Here is a 13,986-nt window from a genome sequence, read left to right on the forward strand (position 1 = left end):
AAACAGAAGCTTTACATGAAAAAGAAACTATACTTTCTCAATCTTCCTATCTTATTAACAAAATTTTATATACATAAAGTAAATTTTCAAACCAAAAACCTTTTTTTTATAATTTGCTTACTGAAATGCAGTATTACTTTGAAACTATTTGTAACTCTTTTACAAAAAGGCTTTAAAAACTACTGAAATGTGTAAATTATATAATCTTTTTCTTCCCTTCTGTTTCTTTTGTCAAAATGTTTTCAAAAAAAAAAAAAAACTGTAAATATGTGATAAGCTGTAATATCACCCTAACCCACCTAACCCCAACCTCAGAAGCATTCAGTGTTGGTAGCATAATCTAATGAGTAGGATAAAATGTCAGGACTCAGGACACTGTCCCCTTAGCAGTTTTATTCTCTGAGAAATTCACCAAAGTAATTAAAGACCAAAGACATATAAAACAGCAAAACATAAAAATAAAAGTCCTGCCTTAAGTGCACAAGTCATCATTACTAAACAGAAAGTTAACCTAATTCTGATAAGACTTGTGTATTACACTAAAATGGAAATTGTTCTGTATTCTATTTGCTACCTCTATTCAATTATTTCATTTTAAAGGTCAAATATATATGACAATTCAAATGAATTCACTTGATTTGTGCAATATAGCCTACTGGTTACCATATGCATACTGATATTGGTTCATTTATATTGATGAAATGGTTTCTAAAAAGCTTGTGTACAGTGATTCAAACTAACCATATTATAATTTGTTGTATAACTAGTTTTACTATAAACTTCAAATTAATTTAATGTCAAGTTCAAGTGTGTCTATTGCAGTGCAATATGGGATTACTTTTCATCAGAAGCATAGTGGGTTCTCTGTTAGTGTTGGTAAACAGTATAACCTTGATTAAATCTTATATTCATAAACCATTTTTATTCAAAATACTTCAAATAAAAGGTTTTAAATAATCATTAAAATTATTACAACAAAATCTTAAATTGCTTAATCCTGATAGCACACATCTTTTGTTTTTTGGCAAGAAGGCATTTCCAAAATACACTAGTCAACATTTGTGGAAAACCTTTGATATCAGCTAGACTTCATTTTACCTTATTTAGAGTATCACGTTCATACCTTAGCACAATGATAGCTGCAAAGTTTAGTAATGTATGTCTATGTTGATGATTTCACAATCTGAATAATGTAACTGCTGTAAGCAATCAGTCAAAGCAAAACAATGGAAAAATGAGTATGACAGCAGGACAGAAGATACAGTAAATCTATCGATCCACACCCATTGGTAGATAAAATGACAGGCTTCCTCAATAAAAACCCCTGGTCATCATACTTTAAAAGACATTATGTAAATGCTGATTCACAGTGTGTGCAGAGATGAAGTACATTACAGATAGAGAGTAGAAAATGAATAAGCAAAAAAAGACAAATGATTAGAAAACTGAAGATAATGAACAGCGGAAAAAAGAATAAGTGAAATGCATTTATTTTATACCTATAATGATAGTAGGGAAGCTTTCACAATCATTCAGCACTGTTTTAAAATATGGCAAATGTTGCTTGGCTAAAACCAGTTTCCTTACAAAAGTGCAATGCATGATTTGAATACTGTAATAACTTTCTTTAGCAACTATATAGTTAATTCATCATAGATCATTCTGTATATCAAAAGGAAAGAAAGTTGTGAATGGTTAAACATTATATAGACAACCGTTTAATCGCTAGATGTGAATTAAAATGTACATTTTATTCAGAAGGGCACTTGATACAAAAATACAAGATTACAATGCCGGTGCAGACATTTTGAGACTCCCATTTATTTGGGCCTGCTCTGATTATTTGAACATAAGAAAAGCTCTCCTCCGTAGTGGAACATAAATCATTATGTACTGTATAGTTGATATGCCCTTTCAAGCACATTATGGAGTTTGGGATGAAACTTTATAGAATCAAAATCTCCACATCTACACAATGAAAGATACTCTGTCTTGACAAAAGAAAAAAGATCTTGGATGCCATATCAGTCAAAACGCCGTCCTCTGGTTATTTGCCTTTAGGTTCTGGCTTCTCGTTTGCCTTTTTTTGCTTCTGCTGCATGATTTCAGCATCTCTGAAACACACAAATCATACATTTAGTAAGATGTACTTTGCTGTTTAAATGTCAATTTACACACATATTTCAAGTATCAGAGGTCACAATTTTAGGAAATGTTTACATCACTACTAGGCATGGGCCAGTATTATAAGATTCTGACAGTATGGATGGACCTTGGATAAAAATATGACGGTTTCACGGTATTGTGATTACTGTTATAAAATAAGTTCTTTTTAAATGTCTGGGTAAAAACAACTTTTTTCCCCCCATTGAACACAATATATTTTTTATTTTAAGAAACATTTAAAATATTTTGCACCAGTAGCTTTATATACATATATGTATATATATGCCAGGAACGGTATAACAGAACACTTTGGTTTTAAAACCTTGACTTTTAAAACCGTGGTAAACCTTGAAACTGGTTATCGTCCCATGCCCACTATCACTACATTCCAAAACATAATATCATGATTTTTGCTTTAATACATCTAAGAGGTGTACCGCACAGAGGCATGCAAGTCAAATGGTGAATGAGCCAATTCTTTCAGTTAAACTGTTTAATTGGTTTACAAAATAAACAGAATCAGAATCAGTTTTATTGCCAAGTGTGCTTCACACACACAAGGAATTTGTTTTGGCTACAGAAGCTTCCAGTGTACATAAAGTGACAAGTGACAACATAAAATAAATCTGAAAAAATAAAATAATAATAAAAAATGATGAACATTAAACAGATGCGGTTAGTGAAGAAACCTGGATGTTGAGTTGTATACGGGACGATTCATTTGTGAATTAGAGAGATCCATGCATCTGTTCTTGAGTAAATTCATTTAGTCGCTGCAAAAGTTATAATATGATGCCATTTTCTGTTGAATCGTTTAACAATATATGATTTAATAATAATAATAATAGAAATACATATTTACCTTTTAATATGCAGTTTACTCCATGTCACTGCAGCAATGATTAATTACATTTAGCATTTTTTAAAAATTCAGTATGAGACAAGAACTCAAAATCATTAGAGACTGACGGCATGAGAAATGAAGATTCTATTGCTGAATATAATAATTTCTTAATTGTTGTTTGTGAAACAAATATGCTACAAAAGCTTGAGCTCTTTATACCTGCAGTATGAAATGCTTTAATGTGGACATGTTCATAATTGTGTTTTACTATCTGAATCCAGTGAGTTAAAATAAAACAGCTTGCTAAAATAAACATTCATCAAGCAGTACTTTTAAAACTAAATCAAGTCTTTTTGCTGGAATACAACTGAAAAAAAAAAATACTATCAGTGGAGTAATATTCTTTTAAAGTATCTGTACTCTTACTGGAGTACTAGATTAATGTATTTTAACCATCGCTGCTGTTCAGGACGTGTTCGGGAGGAATAGATCAGTCAAAAAATGGAAACTGCCTCACTATTTACTAATACTTATGTGATTCTAAACCTTTATATATTTCTTTGTTCTGTTGGACACAAAAAAAGATACTCTGAAGAATGTTGGGGAAAAAGCAGCCATTGACATCCATAGTAAAAACAAAAATTATTATGGAGGTCAATGTCTGGTTTTTCACCGACATTCCTCGATAGGACATAAAGGAAGATATTATTAAAAACAGGTTTAGAACAAGTGGAGGATGAGTAGATGACAGAATTAAAAATTTGGGGTGAACTATCCATTTCAGTATCAGTCTGTTATTATTCTAGGCGTTGTACCTTTGCTTGCGGGCAGCTGCAGAGAGGCCATCTTCATTTCTCTTCCCTTTGGAGCTATCAGTTTGCTTCTTAGCGTTCTTTTGGCGGGCAAGCTCACGCTGATTTCCCCCTGCAGGATGACAAATTTCAACACTTAATGGCTTTCTTAAACACACTTAAATTTAAAAAATCTTAATGCTACTGATTTAAAATATTCTTATAAATATCTTCCTTTGTGTTTAACAAAAAAGCAAGTTAAACTTATAAAGGTTTGCTTTGCTGCCACCTGAGAATGTGTAACCGGTGAGAACGTTTTATTTTTTGGGTGAACTATCCCTATTCTATTTAAAAGCGAGAGACACTGCAGACAATGACACCATTTTAAAATACACCAGTCTAGATTTTTTGTGATTTTTTTTTTTTTACAATAAATAGGCTGAAAAAACAAAAAATCCTAAATACACTTTTAAGTCACTTTTTTGTCACACGTTATCAATCTTTGTCAATTTCATTGACAATATATGTTTTAAAGGCTTTTTTTTTTTTTTTGAAAATGAGGGTCTTTTTTTATCTGCACTGAGCCAATCTCCACTTAAGTAGATCATACATACACCAAACTTTACAGTTTTATTCATCTGTATTCTGAAGTTTTTTCTTCACAAATGGATGAGTATATACCTAATATGTCTGATTGTATACAACATATTATTCTATAAAACATTGCTACTTCTTCTGGTTAATCACATTATTTTATTAATTATGGGCTAATAAAGAAAAATCAATATCCCCTGTAAAAACGTTGACTACTTCGCACACAATAATTTAATAAGAACAAGAAATTTTCACATTTTTGAGCTAAAAATATATGTAAATGTACACGTTTCAGTAAATAATGGCACAGTTACACATTTATACATAATTTAAAAAAAAACTGTTAATACAAAAAATATTAGCAATTCTTAAATGTAATCAATCATCAGTGAACCATTGTTTTCTTTACCCGTTTCACCTGTAGTGTCTGCGATTAGAAGATCAGTAAAATGTACATAAGTGAGGTTGTGTTGTGTACAAAAGTTGACGTCGTCCAGAAAAACATGCAAACACTGATTTATGTTCAGTGAATCTACATAATAATGTGTGGCAGTGGAGCGACGTGGCAATGAGGGCGCCAGAGAGCTTTCACAACAATAACATCCGTACAAAACGCTGAGACAAATGATCGACGATAACGCAAAATAACTACTCTCTGCTCTAATTAAACGATTTCTCTTAAGACAAAATGATTTCCGCTGGGTTTATACTGAATAGCGTTACTAGTTACAGTATTAATGACTCTACAGTTTAAGTTTGCTAATGTTAAACATCTGTCATCTCCGCTTAAAGAAGCTTACTATTAACGTTAGATTACACTTGTGTTCTGTGTTCTAGCATATGTAATAAACAACTAACGTTCACTAGAGCCCCTGTAAATTTATGTTTGTTTGGTAGCTTAAAATGTTGTTCTTGTGATTTGATTTCGTGGACTTTACACAGAATAAGCTAACTGGCTAGTTTGTTAGCCTTGCTGTCGTACTGCTCCTAAAATGAGGATTAACTTAAAGTACTTTCATAAATGATAACAGAAGCTGATATAATATCTTTAAAAAATAAAAATAACAATGCCAATCAATACCCACTCGTCATGATTGCTCTTTTGTTGTCGCCGGAGCGCAAAGCTCAACCTGGCGTTAACTCCCGTCCTTATGATGGCTGGCGGTCCCGAAAATACTCGGAAGCTTTACGACAACACCGCATCGGAACACAGCAGCTCATTCTTTATTACGTCACACGAAGATGTTAAAATATGGAAATCACCCCACATAAATAACCCAAAAGATAACCCCCTGGAACACATCATAATTTTTTTTATTTATATGGCTAATTTTTCGTTCACAAACAGAAATTCGCAAATAATTACCCATCCTTTGCTCATTTAGAACAGAATTTAACTCCCTCTTAAAATCATTTAAAATCATCCTCACTTCATCTTATTAAGAATAAAAACCACTAAGATTCCTGTAATATTATGTAGACGTATTTAAAGAAGATGCTAGATTTTACTTGCTTTCCTTATGGTTATTTAAGTGTCGTTGTAATTTCATTCATTTGTTTAATTTTGTTTGTTTGATTTAGTATTTTTAGTATTAATATTGTATTAATAATAATACTATAATTCTTATTAATTTTATTTTTTCCCTTTCTGTCTAACGGTATTATTTGTGTTTGCATGTGATTATATTTTTTTCTTATGACTATGTATATTATTATTGACCTTTTTAAAGATCTGTCTGTAATCCCTTGGCCTTTGTTCTGATGTATTGTCAGTTCAAGCAATAAAAAAAAAAAAAAAATAAAATAAAAAAAAAAAAAAAAAAAAAAAAAAATAAAAAAATAAAAAAAAAAAAATATATATATATATATATATATATATATATATATATATATATATATATATATATATATATATATATATATATATAATAACAAATAAAGTAAAAGAAATATATTTTTCAAACTAATGTTTAAATATTACCCCAGTAACTATTTCATTACTATGTGTTTTTGTTTTGGAGTTATCCCTACTCAGCTTGCTTCTGGTTTGATTTCTGTTCGTTTATTAGAGACTGTGCCCTAACTTTATTTTTAAATAGTTTATTATTACTATTATTATTGTTATTATTATTATTATTATTCATTTTCTTTTCGGCTTAGTCCCTTTATTAATCTGGGGTCACCACAGCGGAATGAACCGCCAACTTATCCAGCATATGTTTTATGCAGCGGATGCCCTTGCAGCTGCAACCCAGTACTGGGAAATATTATTATTTTTTACATTTTTAATTTATATTATTATTATTAATTAGACGGTTGATTCCGCTGTGGCGACCCCTGATAAATAAAGGAACTAAGCCAAAGGAAAATGAATGAATGAATTATTCATTATTGTTTAGCCATCAGTTTCAATATTTTTTCCCCCTTTTTCACCCCTGGAAATTCTAAAAATGTTAAATGTGGATTAAAAAAAAATCAAATAAGATCAAACAGTGACAACAACAAAACTAATGTTAACAAGATTAAAACAGAAAAATCAGCAAACTGCTAAAAAGGATGAATATAAAATGTCTAATTTTGGCAGCATATTTATATGATAGCCTCTCTTTATGCTTGTTTGTTTTTTTGTTTTACTAGCTTGTTTGCTTGCAAATTATATTTGCTTGGATAAAAATATGTATTCTAAATGACATTATCGCATCCAAACATATATATTCCATATGTTTTCTAAAACAATCATGGAAAATGGCTGAAGAAGGTAAATTAAAACATAAAATAAGTCCACATATGGGAAATGACTGTGTATTTCTGACAGAGAAACGTATATGACAGAGAAAATATTATAACTATAGTTTATTGACCTTTTTTACCTTTATTTTAAAGCACAGTACACGGTACTGTAAACTGAACAGTCCAGTGTGTATTTTGAAGCTTCATAATGAAGTACATAAATCTGACCAGCAGAGGACGCCAGTGCATTTTTTCAATCTTTTCTCTGTAGACTGTTTTTCTCAATTTCTTATCAAGAAACGAATTTGAAATGTCTTTCAAAGCTGTTAACAGCTTTATTCTGCCTTTCACGCAGCATTTTCACGAAAATACAGTTTCCTTCTAATAAAAATATAGTTAAACAATTAACCCAATTTACATGCTATTGTTAGCATATTAGTAGATTTTATTTAAAACTTAAAAAACAAACAAACAAACCCACACAGAAACAAAAGATCTAGGATTCTAAATATGTTCAATTGAAAACGCTTCCACTTCACCAAGTTTGGGTCTTTTAATTTGTAATGTACGTGACACATCTGCTGTGGTATAATTGTCGCTTACTTCATTGTCTTTGCATATTTTGACAAATGGCGGCATAAGTTGATATCCACCACCCCTGTCAGTTATGAATTGTTATAGCGTATCATTGTGAACTTTTACAATTTTATTCCGTCTTCACAAATTGGATCATGTTGCCGTCGTGGGCAGCGCGACAGGGGGAAGTGGGTGATCTGAGAAACAAGAGTAAAGATGAGCTCCTTGAAATACTGTCACGACAAGAAAAGATACTGTCTAATAAGTAAGTAATTTCAGTTACTTTTTATTTTACACCCACTGAACTTGTATATTTATCCTAAATGTGTGATTCAAGATTGGCGTCTAACTAATTAACTAGGCTTATTGGCTCGCTGTCTATGCAGACAAACTTCTGGATCATTCCAGATCTTCTCGCGCTTTTACAGTAACTTAAAGGGATAGTTCACTTAACAACAATCATTTTCTCACTCTCAAGTGTTTCCAAACCTTTACGAGTTTCGTTCTTCTGTTGAAGACAGAAGAATACATGTTAAAGAAAGCTAAAAACATGTAGCTATTCACTTCCATGTAGCTATTCATTTTAATCAAGTAACGTTAAAGATGAGTAAACGATGACAGAATTTTTTTTTGGGTGAATTATTTAACATACCTGTGTGTGAAAATAGAAGAGGGCTTACAGTTGTGAAATGTTATATTTCTTATATGCAAAAGTAAGTTGAAGTAATGGATGGATCTTGATTTGTTATTTTATATGTTTTTTTCTTGTATTGTTTTTTTATATCTTTTTTTTCTTGAATCTTTGCTTGTATTTTATAAAAGCTCATAAACATAATGAAGTAAGAATAGTGTTATATGATCTCTTTCAGGAGATTTATTCAAACCCTCCCAGATAAGGGGAATAAGATTGCTGAGTTTATGGAGAAAGTGCATCTTGCACTCGGGCATCTGGAGAAGGAGGAGAAAAAGCAAGCAAGTTTAATCTCTGTCCGGACAGAGTTTCAGTCAAAATATCAGCAAGCCCTTGCCAAGCGAAGCACAGATAAGCATGTAGACTCAAAATTGGACATGATTATTCCATCCCATGACAGAAAGGAAGCCAATGTCAATACTGATGTGGTTAAAGTACAGGAAAATGGTGGTCCGTTTGGCCAGGAGGAGTTTTTGACAGCTCGTCTGCAGACTGCTGAAACGCTAGAAACAGCCGGTGTGAATGCAGCAGCCTCAGTGCTGAAAGACACAGAGCTTGTGAAGGCATTTGGACGAGTAACACTTGCTGAAAGCAATAATGAAAGCTCCAACAAAGACACTATCAAATCCTTGCCTCCTAGTAAGCCCTTTCTGGATGCTAAGCCACTGAAGAAACCACATTACATAGAAGTCCTGGAGAAGACAGAAGAAAGTGTGAATACAAAGAGGTCTAGATTCAAACCAAACCAGTGAGTGGAAATGCACTGTTATTGCACCGCTTTTAAATTCAGATGAAAATTAATTATCATGCTTGAGTTTTATGTTTTTTGCAATTCAAACACTATCTGAACAGTCATTGCAATTCATACATATTTTATGTCACTTTTGATCAATATTCTGACGGTAGTCATTTTGAAACACTCTTACTCAATATGTCAGACAGTTGTAGAGGTATTCAGTGAAAATAATAAAATACTATAAATAAAAAAAAAATAACTTTCAAAAATTATTTTTACTAATCAAAAAAAGAAACAGGCATTATTTTTTTTTACCAATTTTAAGGATTTCATAAGAGTTTTACCTCATTTAACCCTTGGTCAAAGTTGGGTTTAGATGTGAACAATCTACACACGTGAATAAAAAAATTCCTAGGCATAACAACAAACAAAACAAAATTAAACTCTTTGTTTTCAAAAAATACAATAGCCCTGACTACCTTCGCAGTGTGGGTGGAATTTTAACATCCCTGATTTGGACCTATTTTTAAAAGGGAAGCACTGTACATTATAACACAATATGAAAACATGACCCATATTTACAGTACTAAGATATTACTGTGATGGATCAAATAATGCTATCTTATGAATATTTTGCCTTAAACACTACTTATGGCTTCTTATAGTATTCTATAGGTATACTTGCCCCTCCATGGTGTCAGCAAGAGCAAATTTTATGTCCCATTATTAATTAGAGTTTAAAATCATTTTTTTATAATCTGGCTTGTCTGTTTGTTTGTCTTTTCTTTAGGTTAATTGTAAAATCTGAGTCTCCATCATCTAGTCAGGCATCTGGCAGCACCACGCCACTAACTGCAGAAGCCAGAAGACAACAAGACCGAAAACACCTGGATGACATCACAGCGGCTAAACTTCCACCCCTGCACCACAGTCCAGCCCAGTTACTGTCATTAGAGGAGTCGGCAGCCCTTCTGCAAGAGCAGACCAGAAAGCAGCTGGTAGGTTGAAGACGTCTTGTCCATAGCAGACCTAGGTTTGCAGGCAGCTTGCTCTCTGCAACTCTCACATGGTCGCCCACTAAAGCTAAGCAGGGCTGCGCTTGGTCAGTACCTGGATGGGAGACCACATGGGAAAGCTAGGTTGCTGCCAGGAGTGGTGTTAGTGGGGCCAGCAGGGGGCGCTCAACCTGCGGTCTGTGTGGGTCCTAATGCCCCAGTATAGTGACGGGGACTCTTTACTGCTCAGTGAGCGTCGTCTTTCGGATGAGACGTTAAACCGAGGTCCTGACTCTCTGTGGTCATTAAAAATCCCAGGATGTCCTTTCGAAAAACAGTAGGGGTTTAACCTCGGCGTTCCTGGCCAAATCTGCCCACTAGCCTCTGTCCATCATGGCCTCCTAACCCTCCCCATATCATAGCTGACTTCATCATTCTGTCTCCTCTCCACCAATTAGCTGGTGTGCGATCTGGTGCAAAATGGCTGCCGTCGCGTCATCCAGGTGGATGCTTCACACTGGTGGTGGATGAGATTTCCCCCAATGTGTAAATCGCTTTGAGTGTCCAGAAAAGCGCTATATAAATGTAAGGAATTATTACTATTATAATTATTAATATTATTGAGTAATCAAATTGGTTAATGACATTTCAACATTTTGAAAAGTTTTATGCCACAAAAGCATGAACAATTTCAACATTCTTTTGAATACTCTTAATGGACTGTGTAAAAATGATACATGTTTGCTGCTTTTGTGTGTGTTGTTCCAGGGTGTCCACGGGGTCTTAAAAAGTATTAAAAGTTGCTAAATCAATTATGAGAAAATTAAGGCCCTTAAAAGGTATTTAAAAAGTCTTAATCACGTTTTTACGATGTCTTAAATTTAGTTCAAGCATTGTCCATAGTGTTTGACTCCAAAAAAAGCATAAATATATTTTATTTTTCTCCTAATATTAACAATGGCTTGCTCGATCCACATGATTAGTTCGGGCCGGGGCATGTCCGGCCAAGCTCCTCCGACCGGGTGATGTCACGTAATTTGTGACAAACACGGGAAGGTGATATAGCGAAACCATAGAGCGAAAAAGATGCAAAATGGAAAATGTAAGTTTGCATACTCCTAGTTGGCGAAAGACTAGTTTAAACAGGGGCTGAAGCCTGTCGTTGTAAAAAGCTTTGTTTCTTCCGAGTTTATCTGAGTTCTGTTGCATGGTTGTGCTCCATTGATTTATTTAACTACAGCTGTTTATTAACAACTGTTAATTAAATTAAAGGTTTGATACTAATTAGAACCTGAAGTGGCGATGAGGTCTTAAAATATTCTGAGAAGGTCTTTAAAAAGTCTTTAAAAGGTATTGAAATTACCTTTAGGATTCCTGCATAAACCCTGTGTTCCTGTCTCAATTTGTATTCTGGAAGTAGTGCAATCATGTGATTGTCTATACTGCTTATTTCAGGAGATGCAGGCCAAACAAGCTGCCCAGAAGCTGGCAGATGGTCTTAGTATCAGGATGGAGAGTTACAACCCAGAAGGAGGCCCACTGGCAGCCTACAGAGAGGTGCATGATGATGGGGCCCTGCTTTCTTCAGAGGAGGACTGATTGTGGGGCCCTACAGGGAGGAGACTGGCTTGTTGATATGTTTGGCCCCTTGCCCTGGACCAGCTCTCGGCCTAGAGCCCATGCTTCAGGACCCTGGAGAGAGGCTTTCAGCTTGAGGACAAGAGAAAGGCCCATGAAGTGCACTGACAATTCCTTCAGAATCTGCAAATCAAGATGAATAATAACAGGTTGCAATATAGTTATTCTGAACAAACGTTTTTGCATGTGGAAATGTTACTGTCTCTCAGTAACTGCTTATCTTGGCAAACTGATGCCAAAAAAACCTTACCTCAGCAGGTCCAGACCTGTTGTCTTTTAAAGAATAATATAATTTGAAGCTCTTATCAGCCATACCTTCAAGGGAGTAGTTGATATGTTATTGTGAAGACGGTAATAGAATATTTTTGTATGACCTTTCTTAGTGTTTGTTCAAACAAAATACTCTGATTCGAGGCCTCAAGCTTGTGATTGCTTCTTTGAATCGGATAACAGAAACCGCAGTTTCATAAACTAAAGGTGGAAGCACTTAATGTTTTGTCACTTGAGCGCAACAGCTTTGGAAACGTCTGTCTCCCTCCCTTTTTGTAGCATTGTTTTGATAACCGCCCACTGGTTGATTGGAGTGAGTCAGCCGTCGTTTGAAGGGCGGGATGTTGTTATCAGTGCAGAAATCTGTGACATGCCTCAGATGATTAATATATGTAATGTGAAATATCGAGGCTTGAAGGAATTACACCAATTGGTGGAAAACATCTGGATTGTATTTAGATCATGTTTCTGTATGGCAGTGCATTCTGGGATGCCAGCGGATAGACAGACGGAACATATGGTAAATGCAATTTCCAAAGTCATCAGCATTGATAAGGCATTCATAAAACTGACTTCAACTCTCAGGATGTAAGCAATATGTTTCTTTCTTGCATACGATTTAGGAATCTTTATATTTAAATGGAGAGTAGGGAGTTTGAAGAGGGAGGAAATCCAAATCTGCACTTCTCCGCAGTAGATGACCTGTGATAACCTCTAGTAATTGCTTCTGCCCGTTGATGGGAACTGCTGCCTCAGAAAAAAAAAGAGATCCTAACACATCTGGCAGGTTAGTGTTTAGACACCGTGTGTGACGAACTCCAGAGTGCCTTACCCAGACGTCCTGTAATAAATATGTCAGTCTTGTTCAGAAAGAATCTCTTCTCTACTGGTATTAATTAAGTCTACCTTGCATAAAGACTGTTATCAATTACACACTGGATTCCTGCGCTGATCAGATATTGCTGCTGAGTACGTAGATATGCTTGAGTTGGATTCAAGCATGCGTTCTGACTGTCTTTAAGTTGTTCTTTTTTAGCTGCAGTTTTTGCTTTCCACATACCTCCACACCCATCGTCTCAGATCAATAAACCGCTCATGGAGTCATCTGTAAGTGCTTTACAAGTGTGAAATCATGCCCTGAGAGAATGGGCAAACTTTCTGAGCTGTGAGGGGGATAAACTATAGATTTTACTTTTTTTTTTTTATCTTTGAGAACCCTTCCAACTGACATCAATAAAAACACATTTTCTGCAATGCATTTCACTGCTCTCTTCGTTATGTTATTTTTTTTAAGGCATTTTAATTCATCACTGCTTTGAGATATAAATCTGTTACTTTAGACATTTTTCTGTCTACCTGTAGATCCAGTTTCACAGTCCGTGCCCTAATAAGACCCAGCTCAGAGCAGGTCACACACTTAAGCTTTGGGCCTCTAGCTTTTTGACATCAAAGTCCTCTTTAGTTCAAAACAACACTCTCCTATCTACATTGATCTGTACCTCTGGTAGTTATGTTATAGTACAAAGATGTCAGTTTAATTTTAATTTAACTGTATTAAATAATTCTAAGCCTTACTGTGGCTCTATTGGGAGTTTGTTAAGGCCTCCTTAATAAAAGTATATAGATTCTATTCTACTATCCTCAACTAGTGCAGGAATATTTTAGATGTTAAAGTCCATGTGAAATCAATTTACAATGTTTATTTTTCTAGTGAACATTGTTATTCTTTAGGTAAACAATTATTCTGTGCAAGTTAAACTTAAAAAAAACATTTTGTTAATCTTTGATCAAAATCTGTCCATTTGCTTTCTTCTTTGGAGTTGCAGTCCTTCTCGGTAACACTTTATTTTGATGGTCCATTTGAGTATTAGTAGACTGTCTGCTTAATATCTGTTGATAAGCTCCTTCAACAGACATTTAACTGACTATAAGAAACTTTACAAGTACATGTCAAC

At 34.3% G+C, this 13,986-nt stretch overlaps 2 protein-coding genes across 3 annotated transcripts; one reads left to right on the forward strand and one right to left on the reverse strand.

The window, feature by feature from the left end:
* Window positions 1-1,732: 1,732 nt before the first annotated feature.
* Window positions 1,733-5,589, reverse strand: LOC130231983 (small EDRK-rich factor 2-like). Its single transcript, XM_056461547.1, has 3 exons — window positions 5,481-5,589; window positions 3,826-3,934; window positions 1,733-2,114 (listed from the first exon to the last, which is right to left on the reverse strand). The coding sequence occupies exons 1-3, from the start codon at window positions 5,485-5,487 to the stop codon at window positions 2,048-2,050; spliced, it is 183 nt and encodes a 60-aa protein (XP_056317522.1). The 5' UTR covers window positions 5,488-5,589; the 3' UTR covers window positions 1,733-2,047.
* A 2,143-nt stretch (window positions 5,590-7,732) lies between these two features.
* On the forward strand, window positions 7,733-13,289 carry polr2m (RNA polymerase II subunit M). Of its 2 annotated transcripts, XR_008838078.1 has the most exons (5): window positions 7,733-7,966; window positions 8,571-9,140; window positions 9,919-10,126; window positions 11,579-12,551; window positions 12,655-13,289. XR_008838078.1 is itself a non-coding variant. In XM_056461548.1 (4 exons), the coding sequence occupies exons 1-4, from the start codon at window positions 7,857-7,859 to the stop codon at window positions 11,720-11,722; spliced, it is 1,032 nt and encodes a 343-aa protein (XP_056317523.1). In that variant the 5' UTR covers window positions 7,733-7,856; the 3' UTR covers window positions 11,723-13,289. The 2 variants fall into 2 exon arrangements, 1 of the variants encoding a protein (XP_056317523.1); XM_056461548.1 differs by having other exon boundaries at window positions 11,579-13,289.
* The last annotated feature ends 697 nt before the right edge of the window (window positions 13,290-13,986 follow it).

The sequence above is a fragment of the Danio aesculapii genome, chromosome 7, assembly GCF_903798145.1.
Source record: "Danio aesculapii chromosome 7, fDanAes4.1, whole genome shotgun sequence".
In the NCBI taxonomy this organism is placed as follows: Eukaryota; Metazoa; Chordata; class Actinopteri; order Cypriniformes; family Danionidae; genus Danio; species Danio aesculapii.